This window comes from Kogia breviceps, chromosome 11 (genome assembly GCF_026419965.1).
Source record: "Kogia breviceps isolate mKogBre1 chromosome 11, mKogBre1 haplotype 1, whole genome shotgun sequence".
In the NCBI taxonomy this organism is placed as follows: Eukaryota; Metazoa; Chordata; class Mammalia; order Artiodactyla; family Physeteridae; genus Kogia; species Kogia breviceps.
This window is the reverse complement of record NC_081320.1, coordinates 14,071,146-14,091,805: the sequence shown is the minus strand read 5'-3', so window position 1 is coordinate 14,091,805 and position 20,660 is coordinate 14,071,146. Positions and strand designations below refer to the sequence as shown.

The 20,660-nt window shown below is 43.3% G+C and overlaps 1 protein-coding gene across 7 annotated transcripts in view; it reads left to right on the top strand.

Moving 5' to 3' along the window:
• USP39 (ubiquitin specific peptidase 39) overlaps positions 1–13,656 on the top strand; it is a 28,929-nt gene extending 15,273 nt beyond the window's left edge. For 5 of the 7 annotated variants that reach the window (XM_059078979.2, XM_059078983.2, XM_067007281.1 and 2 more), the window contains 6 exons: positions 767–834; positions 1,569–1,757; positions 6,660–6,802; positions 10,401–10,536; positions 12,247–12,333; positions 13,142–13,656. In XM_059078979.2, coding sequence (XP_058934962.1) covers positions 767–834; positions 1,569–1,757; positions 6,660–6,802; positions 10,401–10,536; positions 12,247–12,333; positions 13,142–13,189 — 671 coding nt within the window. In that variant the 3' untranslated portion in view covers positions 13,190–13,656. Of the gene's footprint in view, positions 1–766; positions 835–1,568; positions 1,758–6,659; positions 6,803–10,400; positions 10,537–11,637; positions 11,814–12,246; positions 12,334–13,141 lie in introns of those variants that run through there. The other 2 variants (XM_067007280.1, XM_067007282.1) reach the window with 2 other exon arrangements.
• The last annotated feature ends 7,004 nt before the right edge of the window (positions 13,657–20,660 follow it).

The following is a 20,660-nucleotide window of genomic DNA, read 5'->3' as shown; positions in this document are numbered from 1 at the left end:
TATGGGCTAAATCTTGTTCCTGAATGGTTTCCTCTCCATCTTCCTTTATTAGAATATGGTTATCTCTAATGGCATTTTTAATAAGTGGAAGTGGGTATCTAATTGTGCTCTAGAAGTCCTGACCCAGTTTCAAGCTGGGGGGCTGGGCAGCATGCTGTAGACATGCTAGTGGTGCCAGAGTGAGGGCTTGGTGGGCTGATTGCCTGGCTTGGAATTTGGTGGAACAAACTAAAAGCTCGTGCCTCGCCCTGAGCATGTACTTGGGGAGATGAGGCTGGCCGCTCTGTTCATTCTCAGACCTGGAGTCCCTGTGTTTCTTAGCATCCAGGTTGGCTTAGCAGTAGCTAGACGTTTTTCATGAATGCCAAAAATAACTCTTAGCTTAGAGACCGCTGAACCAGGTGAATAATTTCGGAGACTTAATGCAGTTTTCTTCGTTCTGTGTTCTGATGGTGTTGGTTTCTTTATGTGGGATTGTGGCCTCGTTCTTTTCCTGTCACATAGCCCTGCCACCTCTTCAGGTACCTTCAGCCTGTGCGCCCCATCTCTCCTGGGAAGAAGATAGACATGAAATAATTATTTACAGAAATACTTATAAAGGTATAATTTAGTGGTATATGTTACAAAGGTTCTTGTGTGCTTAATGAGAGCTTTGGGTCTCATGCTGGAAGATGCTGGTTTATGTCAGAAGTTTAGGAGTTAGGACTGTATTTTGGAAATGCTTTCCAAACTGACAGAATTTGCATTTTGATTTCTGTTTGTACAGCTATTGTGACTGATGTTTTCCAGGGGTCCATGAGGATCTTCACTAAAAAGCTTCCTCATCCTGATTTGGTGAGTGGCTTGAACCAAGTTTTGGACCGATTTATATCGCCTGAGGGGATTTAGGGTTGACAGAGAGATGCTTAGATAACTGGTACAGCCTTTTGCTCCAGGAAGAGGTTCTGCAGTACACCTGCCAAGTGGCACTTCCCCTAGGTTCCTGTTGCACCAGTGTGCTTAAGTTTGGGAGGTAGTGGTTGGATATAATAACGGTTGACCTTTGAGCAACACAGGTTTGAACTGCACTGGTTCACTTATACATGGATTTTTTTTTAATACATAAAACTACTACGTTTACGTTGAGCAGTTGGTTGAATCCGAGGATGCGGAATCTGTGGATATGGAGGGCCGACTATAGGACTTGAACATCCGTGGATTTTGGTATCCAAGGCAGCTCCTGGAACCAACCATAGATACCGAGGGATGACTGATTTCAGTGTTCTGGCCACTGGGTGGTGCTGGCGTGTTTTTTTCCAGAAAGCTCACATAAGCTTTCTAGATCATCTAAAAACTTTTAAAACCGTCTGGTATTTAAATAAAATCTCTCTGAAGATGGAAGCCCGGTTTTTGCATTAATCTAAACAGGTACAGCTGCACGTGAAACTGCCCAGTCTCTTGGGCACCCCTCTTGGTTCACTTCAATATTAAGTGAAGTAAATGTAGCAGAAACACCGTTTCTTTCCGTCTGTGATGTTCTCCACTCTGCTCACACTCCTCCCCTCCTTTTGTGTCTCCCTCATTGCTAGCCAGCAGAAGAAAAAGAGCAGCTGCTCCATAACGATGAGTACCAAGAGACGATGGTGGAGTCCACGTTTATGTACCTGACGCTGGACCTTCCTACTGCCCCCCTCTACAAGGACGAAAAGGAGCAGCTCATTATCCCCCAGGTGCCGCTGTTCAACATCTTGGCCAAGTTCAACGGCATCACTGAGAAGGTAGCCCATTAGCACACCTGCCCTGCTGATGCCCCTTTCCCTCTCTTGACGTTTTCCTTTTTATACTTGGAAATTGCCACATGTATGTAATGCATTTATTTTAAAGTATATTGTGTTTATTGAGCCTCCCAGACTTCCTGATGTTTCACCCCCAACTCTTAACCTGAGTTACAGTGCCTCTGGGTAGTATGGAGAAAGGAAGCGGGTATTCAGGATAGTAGGAACTCACAAAAGTACGAAAAACTCCCGTCTTTAAAAAAAAATGACATCAGTATTAAAGTGGAAAAAAACCTGACTAAAATACAAATACAGTGAAAAAATGTATTCTTGTTCTACCATTGCTCTGCATCAAGTTAAAGGTTTCTTTTTATCTGCTGAGTTAACTGTTTCTTGGTTTAATTCCCTTCTTCATCTTAGACAAAATTAATCCTTTTTGATTCTTTTAAACTTTTTAACTGTGGTTCTTTTTTTTTTTTAACTTGATACCTCATTCCAAACCCTTTCTGCTCTCTTTTTTAGCTAAGGTTCATTTGTTTTCAGATAGTAAATGCCCATTTCTCCCCTCCACCCCCATCCCCTTCTCTCGCTCTCTCTCACACACGCACACGCATAGAGATAGGTAACCTAAAATATCTAGCCTGTTTCTTAGACTCATTTCATTTTGGGGAGGCAAAAGACCTTCGGGCTCATCTAGTTCCGTTTATTTTATTTGGTTTTAGTTTATATTGTTTTTAAATGACAGAGCTGGGGGTTTTTTCATCTGACTTTTTCAGCTATGCCACGTGGTCCCTATTATTACTGTTTGTTCAAATTTAAGTAATATTAAGATTCCGTGGACCCTCAGAATTGATTTAAATTTATTGTTATTATAATATTCCTTAAATTAGTATAAACATCAATGTTGGTATAAGCTTTTTATACCTACAACTTTTAAGCATGTATTAAATTATAACAAACTTTTGTACAAACAAAACTTTGAAACCAATAAAATTGGTTAATAGTGCTCTTGTAATGTGAGTTTAGCTAAAACCTTGCTGTGTGAATGTGGTACTGATGTCCAGGGTGAAATCCTTCCCCCCAGTATTTTCTCATAAATTCCAGAGAAACCTTTTCAAGTTAGGCTATGACATCGTTTAGGTGTTAAATCTGTCTATCCTTCACTACTCTGAGATAATGAAAAATAGTGCTTCTTGATGTCAACTTGTTCATAGACACAGATGTGGACAGTGAAGTCTCTTGGCATTTACTTGATTAAAAATTTTTCTTTGCTTTTAGCACAGTATTTTATTTCAGTCACGCAGAGATGAGTTACTTCATGTCACCAAAGAGACATTTTTCCAATAGTGCTTATACCCTTAGATGATCAGAAGTTTACTTAAAAGAAGGTGTGGCTGTGGTATGTGTGCTAGAGCTAGAGAGTTTTTATTTTTCCAGCGCTGTCAGGTTACTCGTCATGTGGCAAGGGAACTGAGTACATTCACAGATCTTTGTGACCACCACCAGAGTCAACTTAGAACATTTTCATCATCGATGTGTTTTAGCGCCCTATAGTTACATTCCAACCCTCTTGTCTCCCCCAGCCCTAGACAACTACCAATCTACTTTCTGCCTCTGTAGATTTGTCTCTTCTGGACATTTCATATAATATGTGGTCTTTTGTGATTTGCTTATTTCACTTAGTATATAACGTTTTCAGGGTTCATTCATGTTGTAGCATCTATCCATACTTCATTCCTTTATTGCAGCCAAATAATACCCCATTTGGTGTATGAATACACCACATTTTGTTTATTCATTCATCAGCTGATGGACATTTGGAGTTGTTTTCACCTTTCTGCTGTTATGAATAATGCTACTATAAATACCAGTCTACAAGTTTTTGTGTGGACGTGTTTTCATTTCTCTTGGGTGGGTATTGGGGACTGGAATTGCTGAGTCATATAGCCATTTGAAGAACTGCCAGTCTGTCTTCCAAAGTGGCTGCACTATGTTATATTCCTACCACCAGTGTATGAGTGTTCCAGTTTCTCTACATCTTCACCAATGTTTGTTATTGTTCATCTTCTAGATTGTAGGCATCCTAGTAGGTGTGAAGTGGTATCTCATTATGGTTTTGATTTGTATTTCCCTGATGACTAATGATGTTAACCATTTTTTCATGTGCTCATTGGACATTTGCATATCATCTTTGGAGAAATGTTTATTTAGATCTTTTGTGCATTTTTAAAATTAGGTTATTTATCTATTTATTATTATTGAGTTGTAAGAATTCTGTATGTAATCTAGATACCAGTCCCTTATCAAATGTATGATTTGCAAATATTTTCTCCCATTCTGTGGCTTGCATTTTCACCCTCTTGATAGTATCATTTGAGGCATAAAAGTTTTAATTTTGTTGAAATACTGTCCAGTTTTTCTTTTATAGTGTGTGCTTTTGTTGTCATATGTAAGAATCCATTGTTAAATCCCAGGTCATGAAAATTTACTCTTGTGTTTTCATCTAAGACTTTTGTAGTTTTAGCTCTTACGTTTCAGGCCTTTAATTCATTTTAAGTAAATTTTAGTATATGGTATAAAGTACAAGGGCCGACTTTATTCTTTTGCATAAGACTGACTGTCTAGTTATCCTAGTACTATTTGTTGAAAAGACTGTTCTTTTTGTATTGAATGGTCTTGGCACCCTTGTTGAAAAATCATTTGACCATAGACACATGGGTTTGTTTCCGGATTCTCAATTTTATTCTGTTGACATATATATCAAGACCACAGTCTTGGTTATTACTGCTTTGTAGTTAGTTTTGAAATCGGAAACTGTGAATCCTCCGACTTTGTTCTTTTTCAAGATAGTTCTGGCTATTTTGGGTTCCTTGCAATTCCTTGCACATTCAAATTTGAGGATCAGCTTGTGGATTTCTACAAAGAAGCTAGCTGGTATTCTGACAGGGATTGTGTTGAATCTGTAGATTAGTTTGGCAATTATTGCCATCTTAATAATAGAAGTCTTCTGATTCATAAACATGGGATGTTTTTCTATTTATTTATCTTCTTTAATTTCTTTCAACAATGTTTTATAGTTTTCAGAGTATGTTTTGAACTTCTTTTAAGTTTATTCCTAAATATTTTATTCTTTTTGATACCATTATAGATAGAGTTGTTTTCTTAAGTTTAGTTTTGGATTGTTAATTACATGTGTGTAGAAATACAGTTGATTTTTGTATATTGATTTTGTAGCCTACAACCTGCCAGACTTTTAAAGTGGATTTCTTAGGATTTTCCACATACAAGATCATGTCATCTGCAAACAGAGATAGTTTTATTTCTTCCTTTCCAATCTGGATGCTTCTTATTTACTTATTTACGTTTTATTGCCTAATTGCTCTGGCTGGAACCTCTAGTACAGTGTTGAATAGAAGTGGTAAATGCAGACATCCTTATGTCGTACCTGATCTTAAGGGAGCACATCCAGGCTTTCACCAGTAAGTATGATGTTAGCTGTGGATTTTTCATAGATACCCTTTATCAGGTTGAGGAAGTTCTTTCTATCTGTAGTTTATTGAGTGTTTTTCTCATGATAAGGTGTTGGATTTTGTCAAATGCTTTTTTGTGTCTAATGAGATGATTGTATGGTTTTCAGTTATTCCTATTTATTGCCTTATTATTTTATTAGTATGAAGTGGTACATTACATTAATTGATTTTTGGACGTTAGGCTACCTTCGTATTGCTGGATAAGTCATACTTGGTCATGTATAATTGGTATGTAATTCTTTGTTGTTGTTTATGTTGGAATTGGTTTGCTAGTATTTTGTTGAGGATTTTGGCATCCATATTCATAGAAATATTAATCTGTAGTTGTCTTTTCTTGTGATGTCATGCTCCAGAGAGTGATGGTCTCATTGGTATTACCTCTCTGATTTTGATTAGTCTTTCATTCTTATCTTAGTATTTTTAAAAAAATTTATTTATTTAATTTATTTTTGGCTGCATTGGGTCTTCGTTGCTGCGCGTGGGCTTTCCCTAGTTGCGGAGAGTGGGGGCCACTCTTCGTTGCGTTGTGCAGGCTTCTCATTGCGATGGCTTCTCTTATTGTGGAGCATGGGCTTTAGAGCGTAGACTTGGTAGTTGTGGCGCACGGGCCTAGTTGCTCCGCGGCATGTGGGATCTGCCCAGACCAGGGCTCGAACCCCTGTCCCCTGCATTGGCAGGCGGACTCTCAACCACTGCACCACCAGGGAAGCCCCTATCTCTTAGTTTTTACTGTACTACATTGTGTTTGTGTTAAGGAAAAGTAGATATATATTCACTAGCTTTTAAGCCTCTTGGGCTGAGGAGAATGTCCTGGGCCCCCACCACTCCATCCCCTCAGACGTGCTGAGTGAGGCCTCAGTAAGTATTGCCCAACAGATTGCACTTGACCCACCAGTCTCGGGGCCTTTGAGGAGGAAGGAACGTGGGATGTCAGTTGACAGCTCTGCTGGAAAACCCTCAGTGATGAGGGGGCTCCTCTCTGCCTCATAAGTGCCTGTTCCACAGTGCATGCGTCTAATGGTCAGGAAGCTCTTCTTTATTTTGAATTAAGTGAGATTCTCATGGTTTTAAAATTCTGAGCTTTTAGCAGATCCTCTTTTTCACTTGACATTTTTGTTTTCCTTATAGAAAGGAATATCCATGTTACTGTGGTTGGAGTTCAACAGTATGATTGTGTGCCGGCTGAAATGCAGCCCGCAGTTGAGGTATTTTAGCCGTAGCTAAACAGCTATTCCTCAGCCTTGTAGGTGGTTTCTGGGATCAGGTGTCTTCTGAATTCTACATGTAAGGCAAAATTATATTAAAAAACCCCAAACAAGCTGAAACAAAACTCATGTCCCTGCTCTAATTTGATAATTTTCTTTTCTCTCTCTAGGAATATAAGACTTACAAGGAGAACTTTCTGAAGCGCTTCCAGCTCACCAAGCTGCCTCCATATTTAATCTTTTGTATTAAGAGATTCACTAAGAACAATTTCTTTGTGGAGAAGAATCCGACTATTGTCAACTTCCCTATTACGTGAGTGTTCCCCTCCTTCACTTCCTCTTAGGGGGCATGAGCTTGAATTTCTTTTTATATCTCTGTGCCACTCTTAGTTTTGGACTGTCGTAGTTGGAGACTGCAAGGCAGCTACCTACACTACATAGGTTAAGGGTTTTTATTGGAAGGATAGAGATATTTTAGGGGCCTCAAAGATGGATGTTTCCTGGCAGGCAGTTCCTCTTTTATCTTCTCTCCTGTTGCTTGCTGGGAATTGTAGTCTTTCAGTAAAGGGCAAAACAGTTGGTAAAAGTAGGGTAGGACAGGTAGGATTCTCCTGGCTTTGAAGATAATCCTGAGCAGTTAGTCTGTCCATCTGTTTTCTGGTCATTGCATCTTGTATGCTACAGTTAAGGATGGACAGTGGGGATGACTCTAGATTTGTCTTGCTTTCTTGGGGCCCTACTACCTTATTTCTTCCCTAGAGGATAAAGTCTGAAATGTGTTCAGTTTCTCCCTATTGATGAGGAAGGTGTACTTTTTTTTTTTTTTTTCTTGTGGTACGCGGGCCTCTCACTGTTGTGGCCTCTCCCGTTGCGGAGCACAGTCTCCGGACATGCAGACTCAGCGGCCATGGCTCACGGGCCCAGCCGCTCCGCGGCATGTGGGATCTTCCCGGACCGGGGCACGAACCCATGTCCCCTGCATCGGCAGGTGGACTCTAAACCACTACGCCACCAGGGAAGCCCAGTCCCCGCTTCTTGAAGAGGACCCTTATCAGACCTAATCCTTCTCCTGTATTTTATTCATAACACACTTTCTTTTTACCAGAGATTGATCAGACTTGCAGGGAATAGGGACCCTCTGCTCATTTGGAGGTAGGGTTTCTGGAGCACAGGTTTCAAGTTTCACTTCCAGCTAGTTAGGTGGTCTCAAAATTGGACTGTTCTGATTGGCTGATGAGTATGGTTTGCTCTGTTGACTGTTTTCTAAAACAAAATGATTTAACATGTATTTATTCCCTTTTGTCACTTAAGCAGTTTCGTTTCAGTCATGGAAACTTGAGTATAAATACTTCTGAAGATTTCTCTAGGACTCATTCAGAAAGTCTGAACAGCTGTTGTTAAAGCTGAGAAGACCATACAAGAAGTCAGTTTTTGGCAGCCGGGAGGCATTTCTAGAGCTCACATGGGTGTCCTCAGATTCATATCTAAATTTTCTTTTACCGGTGACTGTTTAGGGAATTCCGTGGTGGTCCAGTGGTTAGGACTCAGCGCTCTCACTGCCGGGGCCCAGGTTTGACCCCTGGTGGGGGAGCCAGCATCCTGCAAGCTGTGTGGCCAAAACAAAACAAAACACCCAACAAAAAGCAACAACGACTCTTTGATCTATATGGGACACTGTCAGTCTGTAGAAATAAAGAGTTATCATGAACACATAGAAAGTTACATAATGTAGTTAGAACAAAGTTGTTTATTAATACATGGTTTGCATTGAAAACTTCTTGTATTTTTAGAGAGAGAATATATTCATAGTCTAAAATTCAAAAGGAGATACATATCTGGAAGTGACCACTGGATGTGACTGCTATTAGCATTTATTGTAAATCCTTCCAGAGATGACATTACTGTGTTTTGTGTTTTGAGTGGTAGCACATCAGACAGTTCTACAGAGATTAGAAATAGGATATAATCTCTCTTACTCTGCATTGTATTTAAATTTTTTAATATTTGTAGGCTACAGAAGGTTATATTTTTCCTGAAAATAGTGTAGTTAACATTCTCTTAATATTCATGTTAACTGTCAGTCTACTTCCCTCTTTAGCTATTCGAAAGATCTTAGTAATTGTCATCGTAGTCTTCACAGTAAGCATTGATTATAGCTCTTGACTTCGTAATAACCGGTGTACATGTATATACTTCAACTGACAGAATTCAACAAATAAAACACAAAAGCAGGTTTTATTCTAAGTACATCAAGAATGCTTCTCCCTCTATTTTTTTTTTTTTTTTTTTTTTGCGGTATGCGGGCCTCTCACTGTTGTAGCCTCTCCCGTTGCGGAGCACAGGCTCCGGACGCGCAGGCTCAGCGGCTGTGGCTCACGGGCCCAGCCGCTCCGCAGCATGTGGGATCTTCCCGGACCGGGGCACGAACCCGTGTCCCCTGCATCGGCAGGCGGACTCTCAACCACTGCGCCACCAGGGAAGCCCTATATTTTAAAAAATGAATGTTCAGGTATTAAAAATAAATTTTATATTTCTAAGTCCCAGGTGAAGGAACCTAGTCAGTAGTTTCTTTTGGCAACCAGAACTGAGAAATTTGGAAGCTGTGGGGTAGCCAGTGTGGGTTCCATAAAGGAAAGAAAGCTGGGTGGGAAAAGAGTAAAGCTGATGTCAAAGCAGAAAAGAGGGCAGGTAGCTCTCGGATCTTGCTGCCTCTCCAGTGCTTGGTTTCAGGTGCATTTCCTAGTCTGAAACCCTTGAATAAATACCCCTTTTGTGCCTAAGCTACTTAGGGTGGATTTTTGTTACTTGTAACCTTTTGCTTATTTAACTAAAAGAAAAACAATTAAATAAAGAAGCAAGGTTCCAGAAGCTCAAAGAAAAAAATAAATCGGATTGATCTGCCTGGTTTGCCATATTGAAATTGTTACAGTGGTTATATACAGTGACCACCCACATGATCATGTGATCAGACTTTCATAGCCTAAGGCCAGAGACCAGGTGTCCCCTTGACACTGCAGCTGCAGCAGATTCCTAGATAGGGCAGAGGGTGGGGCAGTTACACTTGTTCTCACCTCAGAGGAGAAGGTGGCTCTCATTCTCACAGAGGAGCCCTAGGTTATGTCACCTGCTTAAACTCGAACACAGCTCTGAGGTGGCAGAGCCCCGATTCCAGATCAGATCGGAATGACTCCAGGCCCTGCACTTTTGACTGCTAGGCATGCTTTTTATTTAGATTTTTTTTAAAGTTTATTATTTACTGATTGGTTTATTTATTTATTTATTTTGTCTGCGCCGGGTCTTAATTGCGGCACATGAGATCTTTGTTGCGGCATGCGGACTCTTAGTTGCAGCATGCATGCAGGATCTAGCTCCCCAACCAGGGATCGAACCCAGGCCCCCTGCATTGGGAGCGCAGAGTCTTACCCACTGGACCACCAGAGAAGTCCCTAAGCATGCTTTTATTTTTTTCTTTTTATTTATTTATTTTTTTAACACGTTTATTGGAGTATAATTGCTTTACAATGGTGTGTTCGTTTCTGCCTTACAACAAAGTGAATCAGCTATACACATACACATATCTGCATATCCCCTCCCTCTTGCATCTCCCTCCCACCCTCCCTATCCCACCCTTCTAGGTGGTCACAAAACACTGAGCTGATCTCCCTGTCCTAAGCATGCTTCTAAAGTGTGCTTTTCCCACAGAGACAGTCTTTCCAGTTTGACTCCTTTTTGTGACGGATTATATGAATTTCCACAAACCTGGGCTCCCATGGCTGTTCAAGCCCACCTAGATCCAGGGTCCTGAAGTAGGGTTCCAGAGCTTCATGGTCCATTTGGGTGAGACAGTTAACCTCTACAGGGCTAACCTAGTAGGCTTTGTCTGATCTTCCTTTTATTCTCATCCTCATCAGAAATGTGGATCTGAGAGAGTACTTGTCTGAAGAAGTACAGGCGGTGCACGAGGACACCACCTACGACCTCATCGCCAACATTGTACACGACGGCAAGCCCTCTGAGGGCTCCTACCGGATTCACGTGCTGCATCATGTGAGTGGGGCTGACTTCTCGTGGTGCAGTGGCAGGAGCAGGTGGTGTTCCTTGGGCATTTCAGAGGGCGCTCCTTTCAGTTTGCTCTTTCTTCTCCTTGACTTTGGGATTCTGCAAGTAATAGGGCTGACACTGGTCAGTTTAAGGCAACGGTTCTCAATTTTGGCTGCACGTGGGACTCCCCTGTGGGCAGATTTTAGACTCCTGACGCCTGGGCCACCCCGGGCCAGTTATGCGAGAACAACATAATTTGTGCCTGTTGGTTTTCAACTGGGCAGAGGCCAGGGATGCTGCTAAACATCTTACAGTGTACAGGCTGCCTGCGCAGCAAAGAATTTTCTGGCCCAAAGTGTCAGAGTTAAGACTGCATTAGATTATCTGGAGGTGGGAACCAGGCATCTTGATGTTTTAAAGTTCCCAGGAGATTTCCAGCGTGCAGCCAGGATTGAGAAGCACTGTCCTAGTAGACTAGAGCCTTACCACCTAAAGTGGAATCCTTGGACCAGCAGCACTGACATCATATGAGAACTCGTTACAAATCGCAGAATCTCAGACCCCTCCCACACCTCCTGAATCACAGTCTGCATGTTGACAAGACCCTCTGATTGGTATGAAATTAAAGTTTACAAAGCGCTGGTGTGTAGATTCCCTTTCAGCTAAAAAAAATTTTGTGAATTTGCTGAAAATGGCTGAAACGTGCTCAAGATATATTTGGTATCGCACAGATTACTAGCACGGATTGTTCTAATTTGATTAGTCTTCTGGGGCCGTGGGTTTAATAATAACTAGCTCTGTCTGTCAAGCGCTTTGCTGTGTGCTAGACAGTATGCCACGTGCTCATGGATGTTCATCTCATTTATATCCTTAAAACACACTTTCAAGATAGTTGTTGACACCATCTTTTTACAAGTGAGGAACCTAGGCTCAGAGTTTGAATAATTTATCTGAAGTCAGTTAGAACTGGGATTTGAACCTAGATATTTGGTTTTTACCAGGAATAGGGACTTGATTATGTGATCCTGAGCTTTTGTTGTGTTTCCTGTTCTGAACTACTGGACTATCCAGAATATCTGGAGTATATCTGTCTTTGGCATTTCTTAGAAGTTTGGATGGGTGAGGCTGGCGAGCTTCCAGAGTTGCCTCTGCCATAATCCAGAAACCTCTTTTCCCCCTTGTCTGTGGAAGCATGAGGTAAGGTAGATTTTGCTGTCTTTGCAGCACTGTTTTTTTAGGTCAAAGGAAACAGGTTAGGATGGTGGACAGTGTCCACCAAGGACACTTTTTCTTGACTAACTTGCTGTGTCCTCTGGGGTGGGGGATGGGAATGTCCACTTTTGGTTAGCACTGCACCTCCTAAGCCAGCCTGTCTATTCCGTCACTTCTGAGCAGCAGGGAGACATCTTAGGTGGGGAGTAGAGGGCTTCCTCTTCTTTCCCTTTATTGTCCTTAAAAGGCATACAGTGTTTGAGACTCCATTGTACTTCAGGGAGTCCTCAGCAGGAATTGAGTTTGCCAAGATGAACACCCTAAAAAGTCTTTAAATTGAACGATGCCCAGCAGAGGCCATGCACCCTTTTACGTACAGCTCTTGCCGGGTGACGGTCTAGTGACTATTCTGAGATTTTTCTAGCTTTCAGCTGTGATCCCTTCCCTCTTATATCCTTTCAGTTTCAGAGAGCAGACTAACCCAGCCCTTCGTACTCTCTGCAGGGGACAGGCAAATGGTATGAATTACAAGACCTCCAGGTGACTGACATCCTTCCCCAGATGATCACACTGTCGGAGGCTTACATTCAGGTGGGTTGGCCGCAGACTCCACGAGCACGGAGGAGATGGAGTGTGGGGTCCAGTGAGAGCAGTGATGTGGGCGAAGGCACCGAATGGGATTGAGTTCGGTTGGGTGCCTTTTGACATGCACCGGGGAGTGTGGTGGGACCAGATTATATGGCCCTTAAAGCCCAGGAGTGATCTTCAGGGAGGAGAAGGGTGGAGGAGGAGCATGGAGTGAGCAAGGAGGTTCTGCTTACGGTGAGCCAGGTGAGTTTTGTGAGTGTGTGGTCTGGTTTCAAGGAGGAAGAGCCCAGAACCATCCGGGCCGCAAGCTAGGAGTTGTCTCTGAAGCTTCTCCAGTCCCCCGGGCAAAGTCAGCACTCTTCGTGACCCCACCGCACTGTTTTAACTCTCCTCTTCACTGGGTTGGGAGGTCATGGAGTAGAGTATCTCTGTCTTCTTTTTCTAACTGTCCTAGTACCTGCAGAGAAGGAAGACTGAGGCTAAGAAGGTGCTATAGCTTTGTAAAAAAGGAGGGTGACTCTGCTCATTCCAGAGAGAACTCTTTCCTTGGTGACTTTGTCTGAAGTTGCAGGTGTGACCATGAGTCACTTTTTAGAAAAGGAGTTTGGAATGGGAAGAGAAGGATGGGTAGAAAAGTGACAGTTGAATGAAAGGGAATTTTCTGAAAGATTATGAGTTAGTTTCAGGGGGCTTAGCAAATACACAAGTGGGGTGATGGTTTGTCCATTGCCTGGCGCAGATTTAGGTGCTTGATAAATATTTGTGGATTGAATGCCGGCTCCTAAATATCTATTGTATTCATTTCTTACAGATTTGGAAGAGGCGAGATAACGATGAAACCAACCAGCAGGGGGCTTGAAGGAGGCATCTAGAGCTTTGCTCTCAGGGGGCTTTGGCTGAAGATGGAAATACGAATACTGAGCACAGGCTGATGGCCCAGCCCCTGAGGCAGCCCAGGTTTTATGTGTCCTGGTTCACACCAGAGCATCCCCATCCCCGGTCTGTCTGCCTAGGACGGCTCTGTGCTGTCATTCAGCTGGTCTTTGATCAATTTATTGTAGATGGATGCTCCTTTCTCCTTCCTGTCTATCTCCCTTCTAGCAGGCCAGGACTCCTTTACAGATGTATGTAATTTATTTCTGAATAGCTGGGAGTAGCTGAAGGAGAAGATAGTTTTCTTCTAAGCATCAAAGCCTCAAGATTATAGGAATTAGAGCTTGAAACCAGTAACACCCTTCTTCTATCATAGGTAGATAGTTTTCCTGTAGTTCTCTTCATTTCTTGGCGTGTGTTTTGGGATGGATTAAATGTTTTCCTGTTTTTAAACCAGCCTCTTGTTTCATATCCTTCCCTTAGGCTGCTGCCTAAGGGGAGGATTTAAAAAAAAAAAAATCCTCACAAACTGTCTACCCTGTAGTCTGTCATCTGGTGGACATCATGCTTGTCTCTTCCTGTCAGCCTATGGGTGGTGTGTCAGTTTAGGATGCATTTATCTCTAAGTAACAAAATCTCTGACTGAAAGAGATAAATTATTATTGGGCTTAACTAGAAGTCTGGAGGTGGGTGGTTTCAGCCTGCGGTGCAGGGCTGTGTGAGGAAAGAGGGAGGGAAGGAGGTAGGAAGAGCATCTGACTGCAGTGCGATTCTGAGAACCTCTCAGCCAGGCCGGTGGGAAGCCTAGAGCATGGAAGAATCGAGCAGAAGTGGTTTTCGGCAAGCTCATTGATTAGGAGCTGCCTGGAGGAAGGGTGGCCTTGGCCTGGGCACTGTGGCAGACCTGAAGATGTGGGAGATCTGAAGATACAGCCGTTGGTGGCCGTCAGTCAGCTGAAGCAAGTTCTCTTAATGGGAGGTAGGAGCCATGCACCTCTGGCTGCCACCCTTTGCTTCTGGGACACAATACAGTCATCCCTCGGTATCCTCGGGATTGGTTCCAGGATCCCCGTGGACACCAATTTCTGAGGAGGCTCCAGTCCCTTATATAATATGGCATAGAGTTTGCACGTAACCTACACATATCCTCGCGTATACTTTAAATCACCTCTAGATTACTTACGATGCCTAATACAATGTAAATGCTGTGTAAATAGTCGCCAGGCATGTGGCAAATTCAAGTTTTGCTTTCTGGAATTTTCTGGCATTTTTTTTCCGGAATATTTTCAATCTGAGGTTGGTTGAATCTGTGGCTGCAAAACCTGCAGATGTGGAGGGCCGACTGTACTGTCCTTATTTTCCTCTGCCTCTCTTACAGCTTCAGCATTCCTTTGCGGGCTCATCTTCCTCTATCCAGCCAGTAAGAGTTGGGATCCCTCAAGACTCAGTGCCAGGCACTGTCTTCTCACTGTTTACTTTTTCCCTAGGCCATTTCAACTATGCCTGTGGCTTTACTTACCAGTTTAAGGGAGATGACTCCAGTCTTAGTCGCAGACTCCTCTAAATTCTTGAACTTTAGAGCCAACTGCCCACTCGTTACGTTTTGGGTGTCTTAAGGTCAACTCAAGCTCAACATTGTTCAAAACCGAGCTTGTGAGTTTTCTCCTCAATCATGGCCCCTTTCTGGAAGTTTCTGTGTAGGTGAAGTGTTCCCCTATTCATCTAGTTACATAGGCTGGATAGTTTTCCAGGTGTCATCTTCCCCTCACCCCTACTTCCCTTGTCTAATCTATTACCAAGTCCTGTCTTTTACTTTGTGTCTTTTGAATCTCCCCACTTCTTTTTGTTCTCTGCCACTGTCTAGTCTACGCTAGTGCCAGCTTAATCCAGGTCCAATCAGGAGGGAGAAACCATACGAAAATATGATCGGGGAAAGTTTAACTTCAGGAATGAATAGCTATAATGGGGCTGGAGTAATGAGGAAATGGCTAGTAATAAGAATGTAGGAATAGCAGATAGAAGGAACAGCCACTGCTCCTTGGGGTTGGACATAGAGTGTCCAAGGCTGAACTCTAGACCTTGCTGAAAATCTGTCCGGCTGGAACCTGTCAGAAATCTGCTCTCTAGTGCACTAAGGAAAGCTGTTGACAGGGAAGGCTTCTCACTCGCTACCAAACTGCCTGGGGAGGAGGGAGGTGCCTGGTGAAGCTGCTGGCTGCTGCTGGAGGCTGTGCACTGCAGAATCTTCGGGCACGGCAAGAGCCAGATGCTGAGAAAGCTGCACACGTTGCCTTCAAGGGAGCCCACGGGAACCGGGAAGCAAAGCCCTCTCTCCCTGTGGTGTGTCTCCAGCACCCTCTCCTGCCGGGTCTCAGCGGCAGCTGTCAGGAACAATCTGAAGGGCTCCAGTCCCTTCAGAGAACAGGCAAAAGGGGTGAATTTGGAGCTGAGGAGCACTAAATTGATAACCTGCCCAGTCCACCCCTTTGATGACTCAGCTGCCCTGTGTGTTCTTTTTTTTTTAAGTCTTTTGAATTTGTTACAATATTGCTTTTGTTTTATGTTTTGGTTTTTTGGCCAAGAGGCATGTGGGATCTTAGCTCCACCGACCAGGGATGGAACCCGCACCCCCTGCATTGGAAGGTGAAGTCTTAACCGCTGGACCGCCAGGGAAATCCCATGCCCTGTGTGCTCTGTCACACACACAGACTCCCATACAGCAGCCACCACAACGAAGACGACAACTCCTCATGCCCAACAGAAACAGCTGCCCTTCCTATGAGAGAACAAGTTTTCAACCTTTCTCAGAATGAGATGCAGTCCCAAGTCATGTATCCACTGATAGTTCATATGTTTTACTCCTCAAATCCAGTCATAGCCACACTGAATATTGTTACCCAGAAAGATGAGGTTGCAAGGTTAACTTCCAACAAGTTAACCTAAAAATGGGAAGAAGAAAAAATGGTTAGCATAGACAAATTATCATGTACATGTAACAAGCAAATAGAAAATCTGAGCAAAGCTACTTAGAGTCCTCATTTCTGTAACTGGTCACCATACCGTGATTGATACCTGTGCTTGTTTCTTCCATTACCCTACCCCTCCCTGTGTTCTCTTCCCTTAGCTCAAGCCACAGCTATTCAGGATTCTTTACCTGGTACAGTGTACCCAAATCTTCAGTCTCTAAGAGCCCGGCTCCTTAATCATCCTGCCCCCACCCCGCCTTTTTTGGTTGCTGTGGTTTTTCATTAACCTTTGCTGTTGGACATACTTGCCTCCGTTGTGTAGAAGCAACCCAATTGGCCTTTGGTAATCAGGATCAGTCACTCAGGCAAGTAATAATAGATTACACTCCTCCACCATACTGCCCTCCACACCTGTTGGTTCACTAGCATAAGGAGCCCAAAATGTCCAGGTGGCCGTCTCATCTTACAATTTGGTGGAACCATTGTTGTGTCCTTTGGTGGAAGCATTCCTTCTTTGGGAACTAAAATCTCCCAACCAGCAGGGCTTAAAATTGCTGGGACGGAAAGCAAAAATTCTGTGAGAAATCTGTTAGTAATAGGGGAGTCACTCTGACATCCGCCTGTGTTCTAGACCCACATATTTTGAAGAGAGCACCATACAGTGGTCTCTGATTCAAAGCATGTACTGCATCCTGTAAAACAAGAGCACCAAACGGTACTGCAACTGTTTTTTTTGTTTGTTTGTTTTAAGACGTATATGCTTATTTATTTATAATCGGCTGTGCTGCGTGGCTTGCAGGATCTTAGGTCCCTGACCAGGGATTGAACCCAGGCCCTCGGCAGTGAAAGCACTGAGTCCTAACCACTGGACTGCCAGGGACTTCCCTGTAACTGTGTTTTCAGTAAGCCATTCCACCTTTCAGTAAGGCTGCCCACTTCCAGATGATGGTGTGTGTACGTGGTAAGTCCAGTTAATCCTCTGGGCATGAGCCCACCGCTGCACTTGCTTTGCTGTGAAGAATTCCTTGATCAGATGCCGTGCTGTGTGGAATGTCGTGATGATTGATAAGGCATTCTGAGAGTCCATGGATGGTGGTGCTGGTAGAAACATTGTGGGCAGGGAAGGCAAATCCTTATCCAGAACACGTTTCTAGTCCTCTGAGGTTGGATCTATGCTCCTTCCATAATAGAAGAAAGTAATCAGCCTGGCACTAGGTGGCTGGCCAATCCCCACAAGGAATAGTGTCCATACTGGGGACTCAGTGTAAATCCCTGCATTGGCAAATTAGATAACTCAGCAGAAGTACTATCCAGGTCAGGGGAAGTCTGTTGTTGAGCCCGTGCATAACCTCCATCCCTGCCACCATGGCTCACTGAGCAAGTGCTGGGGGAGGCTGGAGGAAGAGGCCGCTGACTGCATCCACAGAGCGTGTCATTTGTGTACCCCTGACTATTAAGGGTCTCTAATGCGGTGGATAACTTTCGGTGGGCATTCATATGGAACACAGCTATTTCCATAGTATAGTCTTATTCAAGTTGTCCACCCATATACCTCTTCCCCAAACTTCTTTTTTCACCGATGTCACAATCCTGTTCCTTCTGAATCCCTAACCATCCAGTCAAATCATTGGCAACTGCCCCCGAATTAGTCTAGATCTGTAGTTCTGGCCATCTCACGCTCTAAATGGTGAACAGCCAAATAGATACTGCTTGAAGCTATGGCCACTAGAGGATTTTCCTTTACTTCTGTCTTTCAGCTTCACCCTGAGTGGGGATGAAGTGCAACTGTCCACTTACTGGTTGTGGCAGCATATTATACAAATCCATCTATAAACTGGGCTTGAGTTTTGTCTTTTTTGGTCAGCTGGTCTGAAGGAACACCCCAGGAGGCAATGCAACAGGAGCTGTGTCAAAGGAATCTGCTCATGTTAACTTGTGCCTTTTGGACCTGCCTGAGCTTGGCATTTCACTTAATGGAAGGTTGCAGCTGTACCTGCCCCACATGGCAAGGTGTCCGACAACAACCAGTACATGAGAGGAGGGTCAGGCTGCATGATCACCTCGTGTCCCAGTGTTAGGTGCTCTGTCTCTTCCATGGCCCCATAGCTAGCCAGAAGCTGTTTCTCAAAAGGAGACTAGGTATTTGCAGAAGAGGGCGTAGCCTTGCTCCAAAATCCTGGAGTTCTGCACTGTGATTCTCCCACTGGTCCTTGCTGGAGGCTCCATACAGCATTCCTGTTTGCCCTGGTCCCTTCGAAATACTGTTGGCTCACCTGGATCATAAGGCCCAAGTAGTAGAACAGTCCGTTGTGCAACCTAAACTCGCTGCAGAATCTTCTCTTTCTGGTCTCCATGAAACTAGTAGTTATACAGCTGTAAGTGACTCTCTAGATGGGTTAAAAATAGCACACTCAAATGTGATCTATGTTGTCTTCAAAAGTCAAAAAAGCCTACGAAGCATTGTACTGCCTGTGTGTGGTGACATGAGGTACAGCAACTTTGTGGCGATGCTTTGACATACTTTCGACCATTGGCCCCGAGAAACTTCACTGAGGTGACTGGTCCCTGAATTGTATTGGGGTTAAATCCCACCCTCTCGTTTGTGTATGTCTTACTAAGACATTTAAAGTGCTTGGTACTTCCTGCTTATTGGACATTGATGACATCCAATGTCATCAATATAGAGGACTACTGTTACGTTTTGTGGAATGTCAAGATGAGTATTGCTACTCCAGCTTTCTTTTGATTTCCATTTGCATGGAATATCTTTTTCCATCCCCTCACTTTCAGTCTGTATGTGTCCCTAGGTCTGAAGTGGGTCTCTTGTAGACAGCATATATATGGGTCTCGTTTTTGTATCCGTTCAGCCAGCCTGTGTCTTTTGGTTGGAGCATTTAATCCATTCACGTTTAAGGTAATTATCGATATGTATGTTCCTATGACCATTTTCTTAATTGTTATGGTTTTTTTTTTTTTTTTTTTTTGCCGCTCCGGGGCATGTGGGATCTTCCCGGACCGGGGCGCGAACCCGCGTCCCCTGCATCGGCAGGCAGGCTCTCAACCACTGCGCCACCAGGGAAGCCCTATGGGTTTGTTTTTGTAGGTCCTTTTCTTCTCTTGTGTTTCCCACTTAGAGAAATTACTTTAGCATTTGTTGGAGAGCTGGTTTGGTGGTGCTGAATTCTCTTAGCTTTTGCCTGACTGTAAAGCTTTTGATTTCTCCATCGGATCTGAATGAGATCCTTGCTGGGTAGAGTAATCTTGGTTATGGGTTCTTCCCTTTCATCACTTTAAATATATCATGCCACTCCCTCTGGCTTGTAGAGTTTCTGCTGAGAAATCAGCTGTTAACCTTATGGAAGTTCCCTTGTATGTTATTTGTCATTTTTCCCTTGCTGCTTTCAATAATTTTTCTTTGTCTTTAATTTTTGTCAGTTTGATTACTATGTGTCTCAGTATGTCTCTCCTTTGGTTTATCCTGCCTGGGACTCTCTGCGCTTCCTGGACTTGGATGGCTATTTCCTTTCCCGTGTTAGGGAAGTTTTTGACTATTATCTCTTCAAATATTTTCTCGGGTCCTTTCTCTCTTCTCCTTCTGGGACCCCTATAATGCAAATGTTGTTGCGTTTAATGTTATCCCAGAGGCCTCTAAGGCTATCTTCATTTCTTTTCATTCTTTTTTCTTTATTCTGTTTGGTGGCAGTGAATTTCACCATTCTGTTTTCCAGGTCACTTATCCTTTCTTCTGCCTCAGTTATTCTGCTATTGATTCCTTCTAGTGTATTTTTCATTTCAGTTATTGTATGGTTCATCCCTGTTCGTTTGTTCTTTAATTCTTCTAGGTGTTTGTTCTTTAATTCTTCTAGGTCTTTGTTAAACATTTCTTGCATCTTCTCTATCTTTGCCTCCATTCTTTTTCCGAGGTCCTGGGTCATCTTCACTATCATTATTCTGAATTTTTTTCTTGAAGGTTGCCTATCTCCACTTCATTTAGTTGTTTTTCAGGGGTTTTATCTTGTTCCTTCACCTGGTACAAAGTCCTCTGCCTTTTCATTTTGTCTATCTTTCTGTGAATGTGGTTTTCCTTCCACAGGCTGCAGAACTGTAGTTCTTGCTGCTGGATGAGGCTATCTAAGAGGCTTGTGCAAGCTTCCTGATGGGAGGCGGGAGGGCAGATTCTTAACCACTGGACCACCAAGGAAGTCCCAGCCAGAGTAATCTTTTAAGGCACACATCTAACCAAATTATTTCTCCCCCACACCCTGATCTCCTGCTTAAGACCCTTCATTGGCTTTTAGAATAAAGCCTGAAATTAACCTCTCTAGTCTCACCTCTAGGGATGTTTCTCCTGATCCTGATTCCCAGACTCACTGGCTTTTATTCTGTTGCTTAAATATGCCACAAGGCACCAGACCTTTGTGCCATCCACTTCCTTTTCTTGGAGTGCTCTTTTCTTTTACCTTGCTCTTCTTTCACCTCTCTGACTCTCAT